The sequence below is a fragment of the Nicotiana tomentosiformis genome, chromosome 3 (genome assembly GCF_000390325.3).
Source record: "Nicotiana tomentosiformis chromosome 3, ASM39032v3, whole genome shotgun sequence".
NCBI classification, from domain to species: Eukaryota; Viridiplantae; Streptophyta; class Magnoliopsida; order Solanales; family Solanaceae; genus Nicotiana; species Nicotiana tomentosiformis.
Window position 1 is genome coordinate 83,035,796 of NC_090814.1, and position 22,454 is coordinate 83,058,249.

Genomic DNA, 22,454 nt, shown 5'->3' on the forward strand with positions numbered 1-22,454 from the left:
AAGAGAGAATAAATTTTAAGGAGTATCTCGTAATTGGTTCGTGTAGAAGTTAAATAATTTCCCTTTCACATTGAGTGTTTTCCTTTCATTCAGTTACAAACTGAACAAGAGTGAGAGGATACATAGTTGGAGGATGTGGAAGGGGGCAAAATGACTTTTGAGCCTAATCGATTAATTTTCTCTAGCATCCAAAGTTTAAAGAAAATAGCGGTTGTGTTTATGTTGGGTAATGCCAACATTCTGCCTATGGCGAGGTCCACAAGGGGCAGAGGACAGTAAACATTTGATCCTAACAGTTTAGGTATTTTTTTTTTCTTTCTTAACGATGTATTATAACTTTGCCCTCCTAACTCGATACGAGAATATAATTATACGACGAGGTTTGCAGCATATTAGTATCTCACTAAGGATGCAAACAAATAGTAAACGGATCAGTAGGAACTACTGAACTTATCTCTCCTTGTTTTGCACCACATCATGAATAGACTTTTATAATAAAATCAAATTAGGTTGGCTAATACATATTTAAACCAAGGTTGGCTAATACATAATTAAACCAAGAAGGGTAATTCAACCCGTTCATTATATTTATAATCTCACCGATGTTGGTCTATATTGTTTTATTATTAGCAATGGAACTAGTTCTGGTAAAGTCCATTTAAACTATCAAAATAATTTGACCCCAGCTAAATTATTTGTTCTTTTTAACTAAAATTAAAAGGAAATGTTATTTATGTATTCCCAGCATTTATTATTCACTAATCTGTGTTTTCAAGAGAATAAGATAAGAGTTCAGGTAAACAAAAACCAAAAAAATTTCGACCAATGAGATTTATTTTTCTGCACGTGGTATGTATAAAAAGATTCTGAACTAATATCAAAAATATTCAACCACTTCGATATATGATTTTGAGAAGAAGGGGCTTTAAAACATATGGAGTTTGATATGCATTTAAGGTTGATTATTTTCCAGGGCTGAATAACAAACCGTGTTGACATGAAAGTGTAACGATCTGGCTGATCGTTTTGAGAGTTGTAGCCTCGTTCTCCAATTTACTGCTCCTTTTGTGCTCTACAATTGTTATATGACTTACCGGGTTGGTCGGTTCGGGTTCGGAGAGATTTCGGAGTGAATTGAGACACTTAGTCTCTTAATTGAAAGTTTAAGTTGGAAAAGTTGACCGAATGTTGACTTATGTGTAAACGACCCCGGATCCGAGTTTTGAGAGTTCCGTTAGCTCCGTTGAGTGATTTTGGACTTAGGAGCATGTACGGATTATGATTTGGAGGTCTGTAGTTGAATTAGGCTTGAAATGGCGAAAGTTGAATTTTTGGGAAGTTTGACCGGTAGTGGACTTTTTGATATCGGTGTCGTATTCCGATTCCGGAAGTCGGAGTAGGCCCGCGGTATTATTTCTGACTTGTGTGCAAAATTTGGGGTCAATCGAACGTGATTTGATATATTAGGCGTCGGTTGTAGAAATTTGGAAATTCAAAGTTCATTAAGCTTGAATCTATGCGCGATTTGTGTTTTTGATGTTGTTTGAGGTGATTTGATGGTTCGACTAAGTTCGTATGATATTTTAAGATTTATTGGTATGTTTGGTTGAGGTCCCGGGGGCCTCGGGTTGATTTCGGGTGGTTAACACACCAAGGTTTGAAGTGGAAGAGTTGCTGAAGATTTGCAACTGCCGGTGTAATCGCACCTGCGGATTGGGAACCGCAGGTGCGAGCCTGCAGAAGCGGGAAGGGAGCCGCAGAAGCGGGCCAAGAAGGAATTGGCAGAGGTCGCAGGTGCGAGGTCCTTTCCGCACCTGCGAGGCCGCAGATGCGGCGAAGAGGGCGCAGAAGCGGAGTGTGAAGGAGTTGAGGGGTGTAGGCTGTTTCCGCATAAGTGGATCATGGGCCGCAGAAGCGCCTCCGCAGATGCGAGACCTGGAGCACAGGTGCGAGCCCAGGTGAGTTAAGTGACTTCCACATGTGCGGAGTTTTAACCGCAAAAGCGGGACCGCAGAAGCGGATTTTGGGACCGTAGGTGTCGTTTGACTGGGCAGAACATATAAACATAAGGGTTCGAGATTTTCTTCATTTTCAAACATTTTGAGCTCGGACTAAGGCGAATTTTGAGAGGGTTTTTGAGGGGATTCTTGAGGTAAGTCCTTTGTGCTTGTTTTTGATAAATAATCTTTTTATCCCCATTGATTTTCCCCCCTAATTTGGGTGTCTTGGAGGTGTAATTTGGGAGTTTGAGGCTACGGATTTGGAGAGTTGATTTTGGGGGTTTGAGTAGCAATTTGATGTAGGATTTTGATAAATTTGATATGGTTAGACTCGTGGTCGAATGGGCTTTCGGGTTTTGTAACTTTTGTTGGATTTTGAGACGTGGGCCCGGGGGCCGGGTTTGAGCCGATTTCGGATTTTTGAGTTATAACTTCGTAATTCCTTATATAATTGATTCCTTTAGCCCATATTAATTGTATTGTACTGCTTGTGGCTAGATTTGGGACGTTTGGAGGCCGATTTGAGAGGCAAAGGCATGTTGGAGTAGAGGTTTTGCTCGGATTGAGGTAAGTAACACTTCTAAACTTGGCCCCGAGGGTTCGAAATCCCGAATTATGTGTTATGTGATTGATATTGAGGTGACGCATGTGCCAAGTGAAGAGTGTGCGGGCATGCACAGTGAGAATTGTGACCCGGTCGATTCCATGGCACTGTATAATGGTTCTATCTTGTTGATATTCGTGTTTTCATCATGTGATAAAGTAATTGAGCTGCCACTCATGCTAGATATCATGTTTAGGCTTTATGCCGGTACTGTTGGGGCCCATGGTGGTCCTTTCTTGCTGTTGTATTACTGATTTCATTGATATTTTGTACTCAGTCATATTCATTCATTTCATATCATATCTCACTCTATGTTGTTATTTATTGATACATCATATCATTATTTTCGGGCTAGTATCATGACATTGTGAGCCCGTGAAAGAGAGACTGGAGAGATTGATGACTAAGTGAGGCCGAGGGCATGATTATGAGTGATATTTATGGGACCGGGCTTCACGCAGCAACAGTTATATAGATTTATGATAGTGCTTGGGCAGAAGGAGCCCCTCCGGAGTCTGCACACGCCCCCAGTGAGCGCAGTTGATTATATAGAGGGATGGATCTTCCCTGGACATGGATCTTGTCCGAAGCATTATATACTTGGAGATGGATCTTCTCCACAGGCTAGATTGGCCCTACTCAGTACTAGGTGACTGATGGTCAATGATGTATATGTTCCGGGATGGATCTTCCCTGGGCCGTATGGGCCATATACAGTACTGAGTGATTGAGCATTTGAGAGTGTGAGCACATGAGGCTGTCAGCATGGTGTGTCACATACAGCATGTGCATTGGCATGTAGAAGTAAAGGAGTTATATTCTTCATATCATTCATATTTGATCCATTTTTACTGTTTTGAGATATCTATCGAACTTGAAAGCATGTCTATATTTCTGCACTGTTATTTTCTATATTGAACTGTGTCGGTTGAGTTCGTCACTACCTTTAAGTCCAAAGTTTGGATTTGTTACTTATTGAGTTAGTTGTACTCATGCTACACCCTGCAACTCGTGTGCAGATACAGGTGCTTCCGGTTACGGCGGCTGCTGAGTGAGGAGTCGAGATCTCGGAGACTATCGATGTAGCTGTATGGCTTTCGCAGGCCTTGACTCTCCTTCATTATCTTTAATTGTATTTCAGTTCTTATTCCTTAGGCATTAATGTAGACTGTATCCCGGAATAGATGCTCATGTACTCGGTGATACACCGGTTTTGGGATAGATTGTATTGTGTTGCAGATTTATTTCTGTTTCAAAAATGATTTTCTTTAATATAAATTGCTTCCGTATATATTTTTAAAGTTTTTATTTGGTTGAACTGGTTGAGGAGTTGGCTTGCCTAGTTCCATGATAGGCGCCATCACGACGGTTGATTTTGGGTCGTGACAAGTTGGTATCAGAGCCTAGGTTACATAGGTCTCATGAGTCATGAGCAGGTTTAGTATAGTCTTACGGATCGGTACGGAAACGTTTGTACTTATCTTCGAGAGGTTGTCGAACCCTTAAGAAACTTCACATTCTTCAATTCTTGTCGTGCGAATCTGTTGATTCTGGTAACTAAACTTATAATATTCTATTCTCTCACACATGGTGAGGACATGATCTACCGGACAGGACGGTCAACCATCAGTACCACCAGCTAGGGCTGCGAGAGGCCGATGTCGTGGTAGAGACCGTGGTAGGGGCAGAGGTGCAGCTCGTACAACATCTATGGCAGCACATGCAGACTCACCAGTTGCCCCTGGTGAGGAGCAGGTTCCAGTTGCGAATGAGCCAGTGGGGCTAGCTAAGGCACCAGCTGTGCCTATTATGATTCCTGGCCTTCAAGAAGCCTTAGCTTAGATTCTGACCGTGTGCACCAGTCTTTCTCAGGCAACCGCAACAGCCACTTCTCAGGCGGGGGGAGGTACTCAGACTCCCGCCGCCCATACACCAGAGCAGGTGATGCAGGGACTCCAGACACCGGGGGCACCACCAGCCCAGCCGATTGCAGTTAGAGGTGTACATGGACCGGGTTGGTTTAGTTTTTATCAAAACCAAACCAAACCAACTATATCGTTTTGGATTGGTTTGGTTTTATCGGATTTTTCGAGTTTTCAAGTTTTTTGTTCATTAAATATTATTTCAATCTTACTTTATTAAATATTTAATAAGTAAATATATATTTAGTAAAAATATGAAAAATTGACAAATATATTATCGATTAAAATATTCTTATGGGAGAATTCTATTAGTAACACATAATAGTTATTTTTTTAGTCGTCTGACAATAATTTTTCGTTGATGTACACTTTCAGTTTAACCAAATTTAGTAATTAAACATAAAAATCAATATGATACCTAAATATTAATAATCACTTCATATTCGAAAAAGATATAAGAATTTAATAGATCTTAACATATGATATGAATATAGAAGAACAAAGAGATAGACATATTTCAGTAACACTTGATAAGAAAGTGATCATACAACCCATTATTTAAGGTCAATAAATATGGACCACTTCATATTCTATTACAATTTATATCCCGCAAGAGAATTCCAAATATTTCTAGATATTTTTTAAAGAAAATTCTATATAAAATCTTAAAAGTATATATAAAAATTAAATATTTATATGTCGGGTTGGTTCAGGTTTTTTTACTCAATACCAAACCAAATCAAACCAAGTCGGATTTTTTAATCGGTTTGGTTTGACTTTTAGGTTTGGTGTAGTTTTTCGGTTCGGTTTGTACACCCATATTTGTAGTTGCTCAGGCCCAGGAGGTTCCTACTATGACTGAGGATGAGCAGAAGAGACTAGAGAGGTTTGGGAGACTCCAGCCTCCATATTTCAGTGGGACAGAGGAGGAGGATGCCCAGGGATTCTTGGACAAGTGTCAGAGGATTCTCCGTACAACAGGTATTTTAGAGACCAGTGGGGTCTCGTTCACTACTTTTTAGTTTTCTGGGGCTACCTTCAGATGGTGGGAGGCTTATGAGAGGCGCATGCCGGTTGGTGCAGCACCACTTACTTGGCAGGAGTTCTCCATTCTCTTCTTGGAGAAGTTCATGCTGCAGTCTAGCAGAGAGGAGCTGCACAGACAATTTGAGCAGATTCGTAAGGATGGAATATCTGTGACGCAGTACGAGATGAGGTTCTCTAAGTTGTCTTGTCACGTAGTGTGGTTTGTTCCCACGGATAGGGAGAGGATTCAAAGGTTCATCGATGGCCTCACATATCAGTTGCGGTTGCTTATGACTAGGGAGAGGGTATCTTGTGCTACTTTTGAAGAGGTAGTTGACACTGCTCGGAAGATAGAGATGGTCCGCAGTCAGGAGCGGGGTGAGAGGGGGGCTAAGAGGCCTCGTAGATCAGGTGGTTTTAGTGGTGTTCCTTCTGGAGGTTAGCTCTACCACGGCAGGGGTCGTCCTTATAGGCATGCTCAGACGACTCATCCAGTTCACCGTGGTGTATCATCTAGACATGGTTCATATAGTACACATCAGGGTCAGTCATCTCTCCGTACCCTTCCAGCTCAGAGTTTGTCCCATGCCCCATCAGCTCAGGGTTTATCTATGTCGTGTCCTTCTAGCAGTTATCCCAGTGCTCGGGGCTCCCTTCAGTCCCCACCGCCATTCACAGGGAGAGGTTACTTTGAGTGTAGAGATTTTGGTCATATCAAGAGGCATTGTCCCCGCCTTTTGGGAGGTTCAGCTCAGTAGAGAAGTCAGCCTACGACTTCAACACCCGTTACTTCACCACCCGCCCAACAACCTCGGGGTGGAGCTCAGTCAGCTAGGGGTCGCCCTAGAGGGGGAGGCCGATCAGGTGGCGGCCATGCCTTATTCTATGCACTCCCTGCCAGACCAGATGCTACTGCTTTAGACACAATGATCACAAGTATTGTCTCAGTATGTCATCGAGACGCTTCTGTATTATTTGACCCTGGTTCCACCTATTCGTATGTATCATCGTATTTTTCTCATTATCTGGTTATGCCCCGTGAGTCTTTAGTTTCATCTGTTCATGTATCTACGCCGGTGGGCGATAATATTATTGTGGACTGTGTGTACCGGTCGTGTGTAGTGACTATTGGGGGATTGGAGACTAGAGTTGATCTCTTGCTACTTAGTATGATCGATTTTGACGTGATCTTGGGTATGGATCGGTTGTCTCCATGTCATGCTATTTTGGATTGTCACGCTAAGATCGTGACGTTGGCGATGTCGGGGTTGCCACAGATTAAGTGGAAAGGTTCTCTAGACTATGCTCGCGGTAGAGTCATATTTGAAGACCCAACGGATGGTTGGGAAGGGTTGTTTATCTTATTTGGATTTTGTGAGGGATGTTAATGCTGATACTCCCACTATTGATTCTGTTCCGGTGGTGCGGGAGTTTCCAGACGTGTTTCCTGCAGACCTGTCGGGCATGCCGCCCGACAGGGATATTGACTTTGGTATTGACTTGGTGCCAGGCACTCAGCCCATTTCTATTCCACCATATCACATGGCACCAGTTGAGTTGATGGAATTAAAGGAGCAGCTTCAGCAACTCCTTGATAAGGGGTTTATTAGGCCTAGTGTATCACCTTGGGGTGCACCGATTATGTTTGTAAAGAAGAAGGATGGCACCATGAGAATGTGCATTGATTATAGGCAGTTGAAAAAAGTCACAATCAAGAACAAATATCCTTTATCGCGTATTGATGATCTTTTTGACCAGTTTCAGAGAGCGAGGATGTTCTCCAAGTTTGATTTGAGGTCTGGATATCACCAGTTGAAGATTCGGGATTCGGATATTCTTAAGACAACCTTCAGGACCTGTTATGATCATTATGAGTTCCTAGTGATATCGTTTGGGCTGACCAATGCCCCAACAACGTTTATGCATCTGATGAACAATGTGTTTCAGCCTTATCTCGACTCATTTGTTATAGTGTTCATTGTTGATATCCTGGTGTACTCTCGTAGCCAGAAGGAGCATGCCCAGCATTTGAGGATTATGTTGCAGCGGTTGAGGGAGGAGAAATTTTTTGCCAAGTTCTCCAACTGTGACTTTTGGCTTAGCTCAATGGAATTCTTGGGGTACGTGGTGTCCAGTGAGGGTATTCAGGTGGATCTGAATAAGATAGAGGCAGTTCAGAGTTGGCCCAGACTGTCCTCAACTGCGGAGATTCAGAGCTTTCTTGGCTTGGCCAGTTATTATCGTCGCTTCGTGGAGGGCTTCTTGTCTATTGCATCGCCCTTGACCAAATTAACCCAAAAGGGGTATCCTTTCAGTTGGTCGGATGAGTGTAAGGAGAGATTTCAGAAGCTCAAGGCCGCCTTGACCACGACTCCAGTTCTAGTTTTGCCTTCAGCTACAGGTTCTTACACAGTATATTATGATGCTTCTCGAATCGGTATTGGATGTGCCTTGATGCAAGAGGGTAGAGTGATTGCTTATGCTTCACGCCAATTGGAGCCTTATGAGAAGAACTACCTTGTTTATGATTTGGAGTTAGCTGCCATCATTCATGCATTGAAGATTTGGAGGCATTATCTCTACGGTGTGTCTTTTGAGGTGTTAACGGATCATCGGAGCCTCCAGCACTTGTTCAAATAGAAGGATCTAAATTTGAGGCAGCGAAGATGGTTGGAGCTGCTAAAGGACTATGATATCACCATTTTGTATCACCCTGGGAAGGCCAATGTGGTGGCCGATGCCTTGAGCAGAAAGGCGGTGAGTATGAGTAGCCTTGCATTCATTCCCATTGGTGAGAGACCTCTTGTAGTTGATGTTCAGGACTTGGCCAACCGGTTCGTGAAATTGGATATTTCGGAGCCCAGTCGGGTCCTAGCTTGTGTGGTTTTTCAGTCTTCCTTATTTGATCGCATCAAAGAGCGCCAGTATGATGATCCTCATTTGCTTGTCCTCAAAGACATGGTTCAGTACAGTGATACCAGAGATGTGACTATTGGGGATGATAGGGTATTGAGGATGCAAGATAGGATTTGTATGCCAAATATGGATGGGCTACGTGAGTTGATTCTTGAGGAGGCCCACAATTTGCGGTATTCCATCCATTCGGGTGCCGTGAAGATGTATCAGGACTTGAGGCAGCACTATTGGTGGAGAAGAATTAAAAAGGATATAGTGGGATTTGTAGCTCAGTGCCTTAACTGTCAGCAGGTAAAGTATGAGTATCAAAGGCCGGGTGGATTGCTTCAGAGGTTAGAGATTCCAGAGTGGAGGTGGGAGCGGATCACCATGGATTTTGTAGTTGGGCTATCACGGACTTCGAGGAAGTTCGATGCTATTTGGGTGATTGTGGATCTGCTGACCAAGTCTGCGCACTTCATTCCAGTTGGTACTACCTATTCTTCAGAGCGGTTGGCTGAGATTTACATCCGAGATATTATACGCCTTACAGTGTGCCTGTGTCCATTATTTCAGATAGAGGCACAGAGTTTACATCACAGTTCTGGAGAGCAGTACAATGAGAGTTGGGCACTCAGGTTGAGTTGAGCACGACATTTCACCCTTAGATGGACGGAAAATCCAAGCACACTATTCAGATTTGGAGGATATGCTACGCGCTTGTGTCATTAATTTTGGGGGTTCATGGGACTAGTTTCTGCCATTCGCGGAGTTTGCCTACAATAGCAGTTACCAGTCGAGCATTCATATGGCTCCGTATGAGGCTTTGTATGGGAGGCGGTGTAGATCTTCGGTGGGTTGGTTTGAGTCGGGTGAGACTAGGCTATTGGGTACTGACTTGGTTCAGGATGCTTGGGACAAGGTTAAATTGATTCAGGAGCGACTTCGCATGGCGCGGTCTAGACAGAAGATCTATGCCGATAGGAAGGTCCGTGATGTGTCTTACATGGTTGGGGAGAAGGTTCTGCTGAAGGTTTCACCCATGAAGGGTGTTATGAGATTCGGGAAGAAGGGAAAGTTGAGCCCTCGGTTCATTGGGTCTTTTGAGGTACTTCAGAGGATTGGAGAGGTGGCTTACGAGCTTGCCTTTCCACCCAGTTGGTCGATTGTACATCCAGTATTTCATGTTTCTATGCTCTGAAAGTATGTTGGCAATCCGTCTCATGTTTTCGATATCAGCACGGTACAGTTGGATGGTGATTTGACTTATGATATGGAGCCGGTGGCCATTTTGGATCGGCAGGTTCAAAAGTTGAGGTCAAAGGATATAACTTTAGTGAAGGTGCAGTGGAGAGGTCAGTCCGTTGAGGAGGCTACTTGGGAGACCGATCGAGAGATACGGAGAAGATATCCACACTTATTTGAGACTCCAGATATGTTTCTAGACCCGTTCGAGGACGAACGTTTATTTAAGAGGGGGAGGATGTAACGACTCGGCCGGTCATTTTGAGATTTGTCACTCCATTCCCCCATTTACTGCTCCTTTTGTGCTCTACAGTTGTTATATGACTTATCGGGTTGGTCGGTTTGGGTCCGGAGAGATTTTGGAGTGAATTGAGACACTTAGTCTCTTAATTGAAAGTTTAAGTTGGAAAAGTTAATCGGGTGTTGAATTATGTGTAAACAACCCCGAATCCGAGTTTTGAGGATTCCGTTAGCACCGTTGAGTGATTTTGGACTTAGGAGCGTGTTCGGATTGTGATTTGGAGGTTTGTAGTTGAATTAGGCTTGAAATGGCGAAAGTTGAAGTTTTGGGAAGTTTGACCGGGAGTGGACTTTTTGATATTAGGGTCGGATTCCAATTCTGGAAGTTGGATTAGGTCCGTGGTGCCATTTCTGACTTGTGTGCAAAATTTGGGGTCAATCAGACGTGATTTGATAGGTTAGGTATCCGTTGTAGAAATTTGGAAATTCAAAGTTCATTAGGCTTGAATCTATGCACGATTTGTGTTTTTGATATAGTTTGAGGTGATTTGATGGTTCGACTAAGTTCGTATGATATTTTAAGACTTGTTGGTATGTTTGGTTGAGGTCCCGGGGGGCCTCGAGTTGATTTCGGGTTGTTAACAGACCAAGGTTTGAAGTTGAAGAATTGCTGAAGATTTGCAACTGCTGGTGTAATCGCACCTGTGGATTGGGAACCGCAGGTGCGAGGCCGTAGAAGTGGGAAGGGAGCCGTAGAAGCGGTCCAGGAAGGAATTGGCAGAGGTCGCAGGTGCGAGGTCCTTTTTGCACCTGCGAGGCCGCAGATGCGGCGAAGAGGGCGTAGAAGCGGAGTGTGAAGGAGTTGAGGGGTGTAGGCTGTTTCCGCAGAAGCAGATCATGGGCCGCAAAAGCACCTCTGCAGTTACGAGACCTGGAGCGCAGGTGCGAGCCCAGGTGAGTTAAGTGACTTCTGCAAGTGCGGAGTTTTCACCGCAAAATCGGGACCGCAGGTGCGGTTTGACTGGACAGAACATATAAACATAAGGGTTCGCGATTTTCTTCGTTTTCAAACATTTTGAGCTCGGACTAAAGCGAATTTTGAGAGGGTTTTCGAGGGGATTCTTGAGGTAAGTCCTTTGTGCTTGTTTTTGATAAATAATCTTGTATTCCCATTGATTTTCCCACCTAATTTGGGTGTCTTGGAGGTGTAATTTGAGAGTTTGATGCTAAGGATTTGGAGAGTTATTTTTGGGGGTTTGAGTGGCTATTTGATGTCGGATTTTGATAAATTTGGTATGGTTAGACTCGTGGTCAAATCGGTTTTCGGATTTTGTAACTTTTGTTGTATTTTATGACATGGGCCCGGGGGCCGAGTTTGAGCCGATTTCAAATTTTTGAGTTATAACTTTGTAATTACTTATAGAATTGATTTCTTTAGCTCATATTGATTGTATTGTACTTCTTATGGCTAGATTAGGGACGTTTGGAGGCCGATTTGAGAAGCAAAGGCATGTTGGAATAGAGTTTTTGCTCGAATTGAGGTAAGTAACACTTCTAAACTTGGCCATGAGGGTTCGAAACCCCAAATTATGTGTTATGTGATTGGTGTTAAAGTGGCGCACATACCAAGTGACGGGCGTGCTGGCATGCACCATGATAATTGTGACCTGGTCGATTCCATGGCACTGTATAGCGGTTCTATCTTGTTGATATCCGTGTTTTCATCATGTGATAAGATAATTGAACTGTCACTCATGCTAGATATCATGTTTAGGCTTTATGACGGTACTGTTGGTGCCCATGGTGGTCATTTCTTGTTGTTGTCTTACTGATTTCATTGATATTTCGTACTTAGTCATATTCAATCATTTCATATCATATCTCAGTCTCTGTTGTTATTTATTGATACATCATATCACTATTTTCGGGCTAGTATCATGACATTGTGAGCCCGTGAAAGAGAGATTAGAGAGATTGATGACTGACTGAGGCCGAGGGCCTGATTAGGAGTGACATTTATGAGATCAGGCAGCACGCCGCAGCGGTTATACTGATTTATGATAGCGCTTGGGCTGAAGGAGCCCCTACGGAGTCTGCACACGCCCCCGGTGAGCGCGATTGATTATATAGAAGGATTGATCTTCCCTGGACATGGATCTTGTCCGAAGCATTATATACTTGGAGATGGATCTTCTCCACGGACTGGATTAGCCCTACTCAGTACTAGGTGACTGATGATCAGTGATGTATATGTTCCGGGATCGATCTTCCCTGGGCCGTATGGGCCATATACAGTACTGAGTGATTGAGCATTTGAGAGTGTGAGCACATGAGGCTATCAGCATGGTGTATCACATACAACATGTGCGTTGGCATGTAGAAGTGGAGGAGTTATATTCTTCATATTTTTTACTGTTTTGAGATATCAATCGAACTTGAAAGCATGTCTACATTTCTGCACTGTTATTTTTTATATTGAACTGTGCCGATTGAGTTCGTCACTACTTTCAGTCCAAAGTTTGGATTTGTTACTTATTGAGTTGGTTGTACTCATGCTACACCCTGCACCTCGTGTGCAGATACAGATGCTTCCGGTTACAGTGGCTGCTGAGTGAGGAGTCGAGATCTCGGAGACTATCGAGGTAGCTGCATGGCGTTTGCAGGCCTTGACTCTCCTTCATTATCTTTAACTGTATTTCAGTTCTTATCCCCTAGGCATTGTAGTAGACTGTATCCCGGAATAGATGCTCATATACTCGGTGACACACCGGTTTTGGAATAGATTGTATTGTGTTGCGGATTTATTTCTGTTTCAAAAATGATTTTCTTTAATATAAATTGCTTCCGTATATATTTTCAAAGTTTTTATTTGGTTGAACTGGTTGAGAAGTTGGCTTGCCTAGTTCCACGATAGGCGCCATTACGACGGTTGGTTTTGGGTCGTGACAGAAAGCGATTGGTTTATAATATTATACTAAGCTTCTTTAAGGTTTTATATTTTTTCGACAGGGGTTAGTATTGAAATTTGGACTTTAGCATCTTAATATTTGTGATAATGAAACCCCTTTGATATTTTTCAATATTTCAACCATTTATATGCATTATTGATCAGAACCTGCCAAGGTCTTTAATATTTGTCATAGTTTGGAATAGATTAATCTGGTTTTTTCTCTGTTGTTTTCTTGAACATAGAGGTATTGACAAATTTTTGTAGTTTGTTCACCTCAACAAGTGATGCACTAACTGTAGTATTATAAATGATTTCAATTTTTCTCCAATAAGGACATTGGCTAGGATATTTTAGGTCTGCAAGAGTAATAAAAATACTTCTTCCTGCTGTTTTCATTAATTAGTTAAACTTATCTAGTTGAGGAGAAACTTCATTGGATCATTAAAATAATTTAGAAAAGATTAGGTTTTAATGCACTGGTTGAGATTTTCTTAACGTTGTGAACCAGTTAAGAAGAAAAAAGAGAATAGAAGGAAGTAGTTGGAAGGATTTCCACACCAAGAATTCCTAAATAATTGCACTACTAACTATTTGAGGTAAACCTAAACAAGATCTAAAAACTTTTCATCGACAACACTAAGATTGTCCCATAATAATTATTGGTGGGATCCTAAATTTTGTTCTTATCATCTATGCAATTGAACTTCTTCAAAATATGTTGAACTTTAATATATAAACGATTGAAGCACAGTTTAATTCATGCAAATTATGACATATATTAAGCTCCTTAATTTTGTGATTAGAAGGTTGTAAAACATGGTTGTCTGACTCTGATCGAGGCTTAGGGGCGTTTCAAGCACACACGGGGCCTAAAGCCAAAGTTTAATATGAGGCCTAAATTTTTAAAAGAAAGTTATCAGATATATTTTTATTTGAAGTTTATTCTTCTAACTTTTTGAGATATAAAGTTGTTAATAATTTTTTATATAATCCATTTTCTCTAATAATTCTTGCTCGAATGATAATATAGTCAAAATATCTAATCTTTCTTGAGATATTATTGATCTTAGATAAGATTTTACAAAGCAATAGAAGTATAGAACTATTGGGAGCTTAAAAATATTGCTGAACACTTAAACTAGTGAAATCTTGAAAAAAGAAGGTGAGTAAGAATAACAAAGAGAAACACAAAAAATATATAGGGTTTTCTGAAATATAAAGAGATTGAAAAAAAAGAAAGATTGACTTGGACAAATTAAGGAAGAGAGAGAAAATTATTTTATGAAGGAGTAAAATATGAAAAACAAAAGTTATGAAAACTATTCATCTACACATTTTTAAGTAAGATAAATTATCATTTTATTTATATATCTAAAATGTTTTCTTTCCTTTATATATATTATTTTTTAAATACATATGGACCTATTATTATTTTTAAATGGCCCCCCTAAATTTGGGGGCCTAAGGCACACGCCTTACTCCATGTAAGGTTGGAGCCGGCCCTGTCCAGGCTGCTACTTGATAGTGACAGGGAGGAAAAATTAATGTTACTTGAGGATTCTTATTGGGCGTCTCGACATAAAATTGTGAAATTCCGGAAAAAAGTGATTTTTTTTTTTCAAATGAAAATGGTATTTGGAAATTAAAGTTGTGTTTTGACATACATATAATTTGGAGCTATTTTTGATTTTTTGCAAGTGATTTGAAGTGAAAATTTTGAAAAACAGTTTTTTGGTGTTTTTCAAATTTTCAAAAAATTTTAAAATTGATCTTCAAGTGAAATTGAAATTTTCATGGCCAAACACTAATTCCGAAAAAAATAATTTTTTTTTTTGAAAAAAAGAAAAGAAAAATTATGGCCAAACGGGCCCTTAATTGATTTCATTGAAAAGTTATCTCAACAAGTAATGAAGTAAATTAAAGCAACCTAGTGATCATTAAGGACAATACCCCTTTTGTCTTTCTAAAATCTTTTTTCACCACCTCAAATTTTTCGGGGATAGATAGTCTAATGCAAATTATAACATGATGAGGGTGATTCAACAATGAGAGTAATAGTTTCAAAGAATCTAAGTGAAGACAACATATAAATATTTGATTCTTGAAAAGGCTAAAGTAACAGTTAGTGATGTCTGTCAATTAGTAGGTTTAAGCATGATAAATGACACAAGATATATATGTATAGTACTATAGGTGCAAGACTCATTTGTCTCTAGTGGTTCTTGTTAGCTCCTAAAAATTCTTTGAGATGGACAACAATTCAATTGATTTTATATCTCTACAAGCCAATTAGAGGATACTTTATTTCCTGTTTCATTTTCACTTCCCTATATAGTTGAGGAATTGTATTAGTATCTCATGTGGGAAGTGGTTCTTGTTAGCTCCTAAAAATTCTTTGAGATGGACAACAATTCAATTGATTTTCTATCTCTACAAGCCAATTAGAGGATACTTTATTTCCTGTTTCATTTTCACTTCCCTATAGTTGAGGAATTGTATTAGTATCTCATGTGGGAAGGACAAATACTTCCTTTTTTCACTTTTTCATTAAGTCGTTTTTTTTAAAGCTTAGTATTTGGTGGCAACTAATCCTCCCATTAAATACCAGGTCGGCTAACCTCAACATCAAGTCTTCCACTGTCTCCTTTTTCTCTTGTCTCTCCCTTTACAGAGACACACACAAAAAAGTCATTTATCTTTTGCTTACAAAAATGGGGTGCAAATCAGTAGACAAGACAAAGCAAAAGCACAAGAAGGGATTATGGTCCCCAGATGAAGATGACAAGCTCAAAAACTATATCATTAAGCATGGTCATAGCTGCTGGAGCTCTGTCCCCATTAATGCCGGTTAGTTAAATTCACATTCTTCATCTTCAAATTTTCATAACATGCAACACATTAATTTGTTGCACTGTTGCTAATTAACTGTGGCCAATAGTATATATATTATTTCCCACTCAAGTGTAATTTTGTACTTCGACGCTACTCTCTAGTATAGAAATTTTCTGATGTAGATTTCTGGTGTTCTTTGTTTAAGGTGCATGAAAATGTAAAAGAATGAAAAAGGATTGTTGTATCACATCCTTGTCAATGACAGCAATATCATTTTTTTGATGATTGGAGATATGAGCATCACCATGATTGTTAACTCTTTTTTTTTTTTTTGGCAAAATACAAAAAGCTAAAAATGTACATTTCTCTTTTTTTTCTTTCTTGGTGTCTATTTTTAATATTTCACGACTGACTTCATTCCAGCTGTGAACAAATTACCCAAGACCATGTCTAGTTGACGAGTGTAATAGAAAAGTTTTTTTGTTAATGATTAAAAGTTTGAAAGTATGGTTTTTTTTTTCTTTTTTGGGAAAAGTGGGATTATAATACAATAATTAAAATTAAAACAGTACGATGGCTTATGTACGTAGAAATAGGCCTCAGCCGAGTTCGTTATCTTTGGCGCACTACTTGGGAATAGTTTTTAGTGTAACAACTTATAAGATGGCAGCAAGAAGTCAACAAACAATAGAATATTTTTTGAGAAATTCAACACAAGCAGAGAGAAAGAGAGAGGTTTATTAAGACCACGTCTAACATGTATTATCGTTGACATCAGTGGTTTTCCTGTTAATATAATTAATCATTTTACAGGCTTGCAAAGGAATGGAAAAAGTTGCAGATTGAGGTGGATTAATTACCTAAGGCCAGGCCTAAAGCGAGGGCCATTTAGCTTAGACGAAGAAGAGACAATCCTGACCCTCCATGCCATGTTTGGCAACAAGTAAGATAATTTGTGTTATCAATTTGTTTAAATTTGATCGAGAGAATAAACTTTTAATTACTTAATTATATCTTTAATAATATCTCAAATAATAATAATTATTCTCTCCGTCTCATATTATCTGTCATGATTCTCTTGTACGCGGCCCTTTAAAAATATTAGTTAGGATGAAATTTTAACTACTTTACACTTATTCATGTCTTAGTATTTAATCTTTGTTCATTGAATATTTTCTCAGCGTCATATCTTCCATTAATGACGCTTCTCGAATTCGAAGGGGTAGTCAGCTTTTTTGACTGCCTCAACCATTTTAAATTAGAAAAACACAAGTATGTGGTAAATAATTCTTGTAAGTTGACTTCAAAACAATATCCTATAAGGATTCACCTACTTTGCTGCCAGTTATTTATATTAACAAATATTTGCTATGATGGTCGACGGACTTTTTCTAAACATGGTTATGTGAATTTCTCAAGAGCGGTAGATAAAATAGGTTGTTTTATTTATGAATTTAATTTATATATCCTAACAGTGTAATAATTTTCATATTATCAGTTTCTAAAACAATTTATTGCATTATTTTCAGGTTACTAAATTACACTTGCTTATACAATTACATGTCGTTTAGGTTATAAATATATATTATCAGTGCATAGACGATAAAGTCTTTATTTCTTCCAAAATTTCTCAATTCTTGCAGTTAATTAGACATCAAACTACCTAGTTTCACAACTTCTGACTAGGAGCTCTTGGTTCCTTCTTTTAAATCACTCTGAAAAAGCCTAAGGCAAATCACATGAATTGTAAGTAAAGAATAACACACACACACACACACACACACACACACATATATATATATATATATATATATATATATATAGAGAGAGCCATGAATCTCACTAAGGATTTTTAATCTTTAAAGAAGTTAATAATCTTTTTTAGATGAGTGTGTACACCGAGAATTCTAAATCAAATTAAACTACGTACTAGTATTTAACTAATAAACCATAAAACACTTATGATATAACTACAATTTATAAATAAAACGTAACATAAAAATGATAACATAAGAAATTCTAGTAAGCATGCATAAAATCAAAGGAAAAAGAGAGTTGAGAGGGTTTACAACCTTCAAATTTGTTTAATAAAAAAAATTACAATTAACAACTAGTTTTAATATTGGTTGATTGTTTTTACAAAAGTTTTAAGCTTCATTTAAGAGTTATTTATTAGAAAAAATTAGATTAAAAAAGAAGAGTCATGAATTAGACCAATACAGTGGTCTCAATTTAGTTTTGGATAACAAAAGAATATTAAAGAGTCATGAATTAGACCAAATACAGTGGTCTCTATTTAATTAGTTTTGGATAACAAAAGAATATTAAAGGATTTGAACTCATGATCTCCTTCTCAATGCGAACACCTTTGGTCATTTGGCTGCCTCTTAGACCTGTATTAAGTGTCTTCAAAATATATATAATATATGATCATATAAAGTGTTTGGTTGACCACCCTTGATACAAGATAGCTACTGCGTATATATATGTAGAGTAATAGGATAAAGGAATTTTTATTTAGGAATTAAACATTTGGAGTGAGTTTTACGACTCTTGAGAATCTGAAGAATGAAAGTGAATTCATTAGTTATAACTTGTAAGTTTCTAATTAAACAGGTGGTCTCAGATTGCACAACACTTGCCTGGAAGGACAGATAATGAAATAAAGAACCACTGGCACTCTTATCTAAAGAAGAGAGTAGCCAAATCGTCAGAACAAACTACATCTGGAAACCGAGAATCGTCACCTACTTCCAAGAAATTGATCACCCAAAATTCTAGTTTGGACTCATTTGAACACATAGAAGGATCATTGGCTGATTCAGATCAATCTGCTTCACAGTTGGACTTTCCAAGAGAGCCTCAAAAGAGTAATTTACCCAAAGTATTATTCGCGGAATGGCTTTCGTTAGATCAGTTTAATGGTCAAGATTTCCAGAACTCAAGCAACTTTGATCCTTCCAAGAATAGCTTTGGCTGTAATAATTCAGAGTTGCAAGACATATTCATGCACAGTATACCGATGAATGGCGGTAGCTATGTGAATGGCATAAATCAAGAGGTTAACAATGGGACAGTAGATGATATTTTTCAACCCCAACTCAAGTTTGAGGAATCCATCTCTGCAAATGGATTTGAGGAATTTATGTCAGGGGAATTCAGCATAAATGATGATGTGATGTACATATGAGTTCTCTTTTACAATCTTACAAAATAGTGTTTGGAGGAAATAAAGCAGGAACCACCAGTGTTAGGTCCTGTTTCTTCTTTAAGTAAGAGGGAAGCTTTCAGCAAAAGGTCTAGTTAGTGCTCATTTTTACCATAGATGTTTTCTCCTTTCTTGTATTCCATGTTGTACAAAGTCAAATTCATTATATCTGAAATAAAAGGCTCTGAGAGTTTTAACTTGGTAGTCTTTCCATATTTAGCACTTAGCAGAAAGAAATGGATAGCACAATGGCATCAAACGAGTTGGATCAATTTGAAAGAGCATCATGGCCTTGTCTGAAATCGCGAACTAAAAAGGACAGTCCAATGCAAAAAGCATCCCGCGAGAAAGAGCCGCACCCCAAGGGTGTCATGTAGACAGCCTACCCTACTGCAAGGTGACTACTTCCACGAACTATAACCAAGAAATTTCACATAATAGTTTATAGTACTGATTTTGCAAATGATGATGTTCTTAAGAAGTGCTGCAAGGCTTGACAGTAACCATTTGACTCGCAAGTGCCAAGTAATCTAATAAGTAAACAGCTTGACATTAAGAATAAATACAATAAGTTGATCCATCTACAATACACATAATCAGATGAATAGAGCATCAAAGCACAATAACAATATGCATATTAGCTACTTGTTTCCACTTTCTTAAGACTTTCTCAAGTATATATCAAATATATGCAGGCTTGAAATTTAGAAAATGAATCTTGCTAATTGGCCCCTGTAAGTCTCGGTCAGTGGAAAATCTTCTTATTTCTTCATTTGCACCATTGATCCAGACATTGGAGGAAGTCTTTCAACTGACTATGGCTTCAGAGTTTATGAAGTTTGGCTCACCATTATCTGAAATCATCTTGGAGGATTAAGCCGGTCCATAGAAGAACAGCAGCAACAACGAGAAGGATTGTAATTGGTGTCCATTTCAGTGCGATTATCTGGATTTGAACCATTGAAATTAGACCCTCTTGTTTTATCGTCAAATACTAAAAGAAGATTTGGCACTGATCATACCTCAAGCCTTTTAGACTCCCAGATTGGAGAAGTACTTCTATGAGCAACCATCAGCCTCTCCATCCTTTCTGGTTGCATTAAGTATCCTAAGATATAATTCAACTTAAACAAAGCAGAATTGCAGTAACTATGCGACAAGCTTACCTAGTCTTCGCCTTCGTTCTGTTATTAGTGATAATTCATCTGTCCCAATATCTAAATCCTTTTGACGATCAGCATTTAGTTTAGATAAATTTGCCTGTGTTCTTGTATCCACATATTGCTTCCTAATGTTGGCAATGATAGTATCTGCGAGTCACAGCCAACCATGCAAAAAGGAACAGAAGTACACCTTATTGCCTAAACTTCAGTCTTAAAACAGAGGATTTCTCTGTACCTAAAATAACTAATGCAACAATAAATTAAACTATAATGAACATTTTGAAGATTACCAAGTTTGATGAAGGTATATGGCTTTGTAATTCTATCTGTGAGGCTCTTATCTAATCTCTCAAACTCCTGATGCAAATCTTCTAGATAATGGAATGCCAGCTTTCTTGGATAGGATGACTCGCATAACGTAAGAAAGCAAATCCCATTCTCAACTATGTAGCTGAAAGTAAAAAAGACTACGTGTAAAGAGTTAATTGTGGAATGTAAAGCTACAATATATAGTAGCTACCAGCTGTAACGGCAAGAGTCGACAATTAAAATGACGGACGAAAAGGAATAGAGAATTGATACAGTCTTTTTTCTTTTAAATATCAAATACTATAAAAATCATGTTAATAAATCAATTTAATGAACTAATGGGTAAAAGGGGTCGAAATATTCTAATAAGCCTATGTAAGTGATATTAGGGCTGTTTGGCCATAAAAGAAATTTCATTTTTTCCGAGAATTTTTTACTTTTTTCGGAATTAGTTTTTGGCCATGAAAATTTTAATTTCACTTGAAGTTGAATTTCATAATTTTTTGAAAATTTAAAAAACTCCAAATAGTTATTTTTCAAAAAATTTACTTCAAATAACTCAAAAAAATTCAAAAACAACTCCAAATTGTATTCATGGTTAAACAGAAATCTAATTTCCAAATAATACCACTTTTACTTGAAAAATTACACTTTTCCGGAATTTTACAATTCTTATGTCCAAAGGCCACTAAAATCATCAAAGTAATGGAAATCCGCAATCTTGATAGACCATAAAAGAAGTAACATTCAGCTTGTTAGACCTGACAAAAAATGTGTTGGGATTAACCAGCTCAAAATACTCTTAGTATGATGTAATCTTTCAGATTAGTATGATTTTTCCCAGAAGGCCTTTTCCATTTTTAAGTTATCAATATAGAACTTTGTTCGGACAGGTACCTACAAAATCAAATGTAAAAGTAGATGAAAAGAAAAGGATACTTGAAGCAGTGGTGATCTACAAGAATGGTCATCTTGGAAGAGGGCAAGGCTCGTAAAGAAATTTCCTTGAGAAGGAACTCAGCTTGTTGCTTGTAAGTTGTTAAGACATCATTCTCTTCTTGCACAAATCTTGGATTTTGGGCAAGGGGCATCCCATCACTCACCCTCCCAATAATTGTCAGCTTCACCATCCCTTATCAAATAAGAATAAACAGTAGCTGAAATTTCTGATCTCCTTTTTATCTTTTCCTGTTAGCCTTTTAAGGATGAAGGGGATACTATCTATGGCTTTTATAGCAAATAAATGGATGCAAAATAAAGGAAATAAACCAAATAATGAAGGAGAGAGAACTTGGGTATGAAGTTATTCTTTGTTTCATCAAAAGTTCTCTAGACGCGGTTCAGGAAAAAGCCTAAAGAAGTCCTTAGCTAGGGTGGCCAAAAAGTTTAAAAGGATACAAAAGGATGAAAACGAAATGGAACAGTTATTTTAAGTTGAAAGTAGTCAACTTTTCTTTCTTTTTTTCTTTTTTTCTTTTTCACATTGGAAGACTTAAGGAAGGAAAATTGACTACACTTTCACATAGTAATTAATTACCTGTTTTTCCGCTATGATTAATTACCAGTTGACAAAGGTAAAAGCCTGACAGCTCATTAGTTAAATGCTTTTTCTTTGTATTAATTACGTTATTAATGGACCCTTTCACGTTTATAAAGCATTTATTCATTTATTACGTAGTCATTTACCCGCTCCTCCTGGGTTTAATTTACCCAGGATGTTTCTGCAACAACAAGGACTCATGGGATTATGTTCTATATGATTAATTTATTTAGTATTTTTGAGATGATACATTTCTGATTCATTGGTAAATTTTACTAATTCGAGTAAGTTATGGAGTAACTGAAAACACACATTTTTTGGAATTTGGGGCCAGAAGTAACAACTAACAGCGATTAAAAAAAAAGATGAACAGAAAAATTCAGTTTTCCTCGTTATTCCGGATATTTCTAACTTCTAAGCCTTTATAATACATAAACACAATTATAGAACAAATACAATAGATGATCTAGGAAATTTTACGATATTTTTTATGTGTTTGAATGAAGGTTCCAAACAAAAC

The 22,454-nt window shown here is 38.4% G+C and overlaps 2 protein-coding genes across 2 annotated transcripts; one reads left to right on the forward strand and one right to left on the reverse strand.

The window, feature by feature from the left end:
* Window positions 1-15,341: 15,341 nt before the first annotated feature.
* Window positions 15,342-19,119, forward strand: LOC104119915 (transcription factor LAF1-like). Its single transcript, XM_009631528.4, has 3 exons — window positions 15,342-15,729; window positions 16,528-16,657; window positions 18,331-19,119. Exons 1-3 carry the CDS (start codon window positions 15,594-15,596, stop codon window positions 18,902-18,904), a joined length of 840 nt encoding a protein of 279 aa, XP_009629823.1. The 5' UTR covers window positions 15,342-15,593; the 3' UTR covers window positions 18,905-19,119.
* Window positions 19,120-19,453: 334 nt separating this feature from the next.
* LOC104119916 (25.3 kDa vesicle transport protein SEC22-1) lies at window positions 19,454-21,751 on the reverse strand. Its single transcript, XM_009631529.4, has 5 exons — window positions 21,334-21,751; window positions 20,376-20,536; window positions 20,089-20,232; window positions 19,945-20,012; window positions 19,454-19,868 (listed from the first exon to the last, which is right to left on the reverse strand). Exons 1-5 carry the CDS (start codon window positions 21,522-21,524, stop codon window positions 19,773-19,775), a joined length of 660 nt encoding a protein of 219 aa, XP_009629824.1. The 5' UTR covers window positions 21,525-21,751; the 3' UTR covers window positions 19,454-19,772.
* Between the last annotated feature and the right edge of the window lie 703 nt (window positions 21,752-22,454).

What these genes read in the sequence shown, in the direction of transcription:
- LOC104119915 (XM_009631528.4), top strand. Translation starts at nt 15,594, where the DNA reads ATGGGGTGCAAATCAGTAGACAAGACAAAGCAAAAGCACAAGAAGGGA. An exon ending in CTCTGTCCCCATTAATGCCG is followed by an intron (nt 15,730 to 16,527) that starts GTTAGTTAAATT and finishes ATCATTTTACAG; the next exon opens with GCTTGCAAAGGAATGGAAAA. An exon ending in CATGCCATGTTTGGCAACAA is followed by an intron (nt 16,658 to 18,330) that starts GTAAGATAATTT and finishes CTAATTAAACAG; the next exon opens with GTGGTCTCAGATTGCACAAC.
- LOC104119916 (XM_009631529.4), bottom strand. Translation starts at nt 21,524, where the DNA reads ATGGTGAAGCTGACAATTATTGGGAGGGTGAGTGATGGGATGCCCCTT. An exon ending in GTAGATCACCACTGCTTCAA is followed by an intron (nt 20,537 to 21,333) that starts GTATCCTTTTCT and finishes TTTTACTTTCAG; the next exon opens with CTACATAGTTGAGAATGGGA. An exon ending in ATATACCTTCATCAAACTTG is followed by an intron (nt 20,233 to 20,375) that starts GTAATCTTCAAA and finishes TGTGACTCGCAG; the next exon opens with ATACTATCATTGCCAACATT.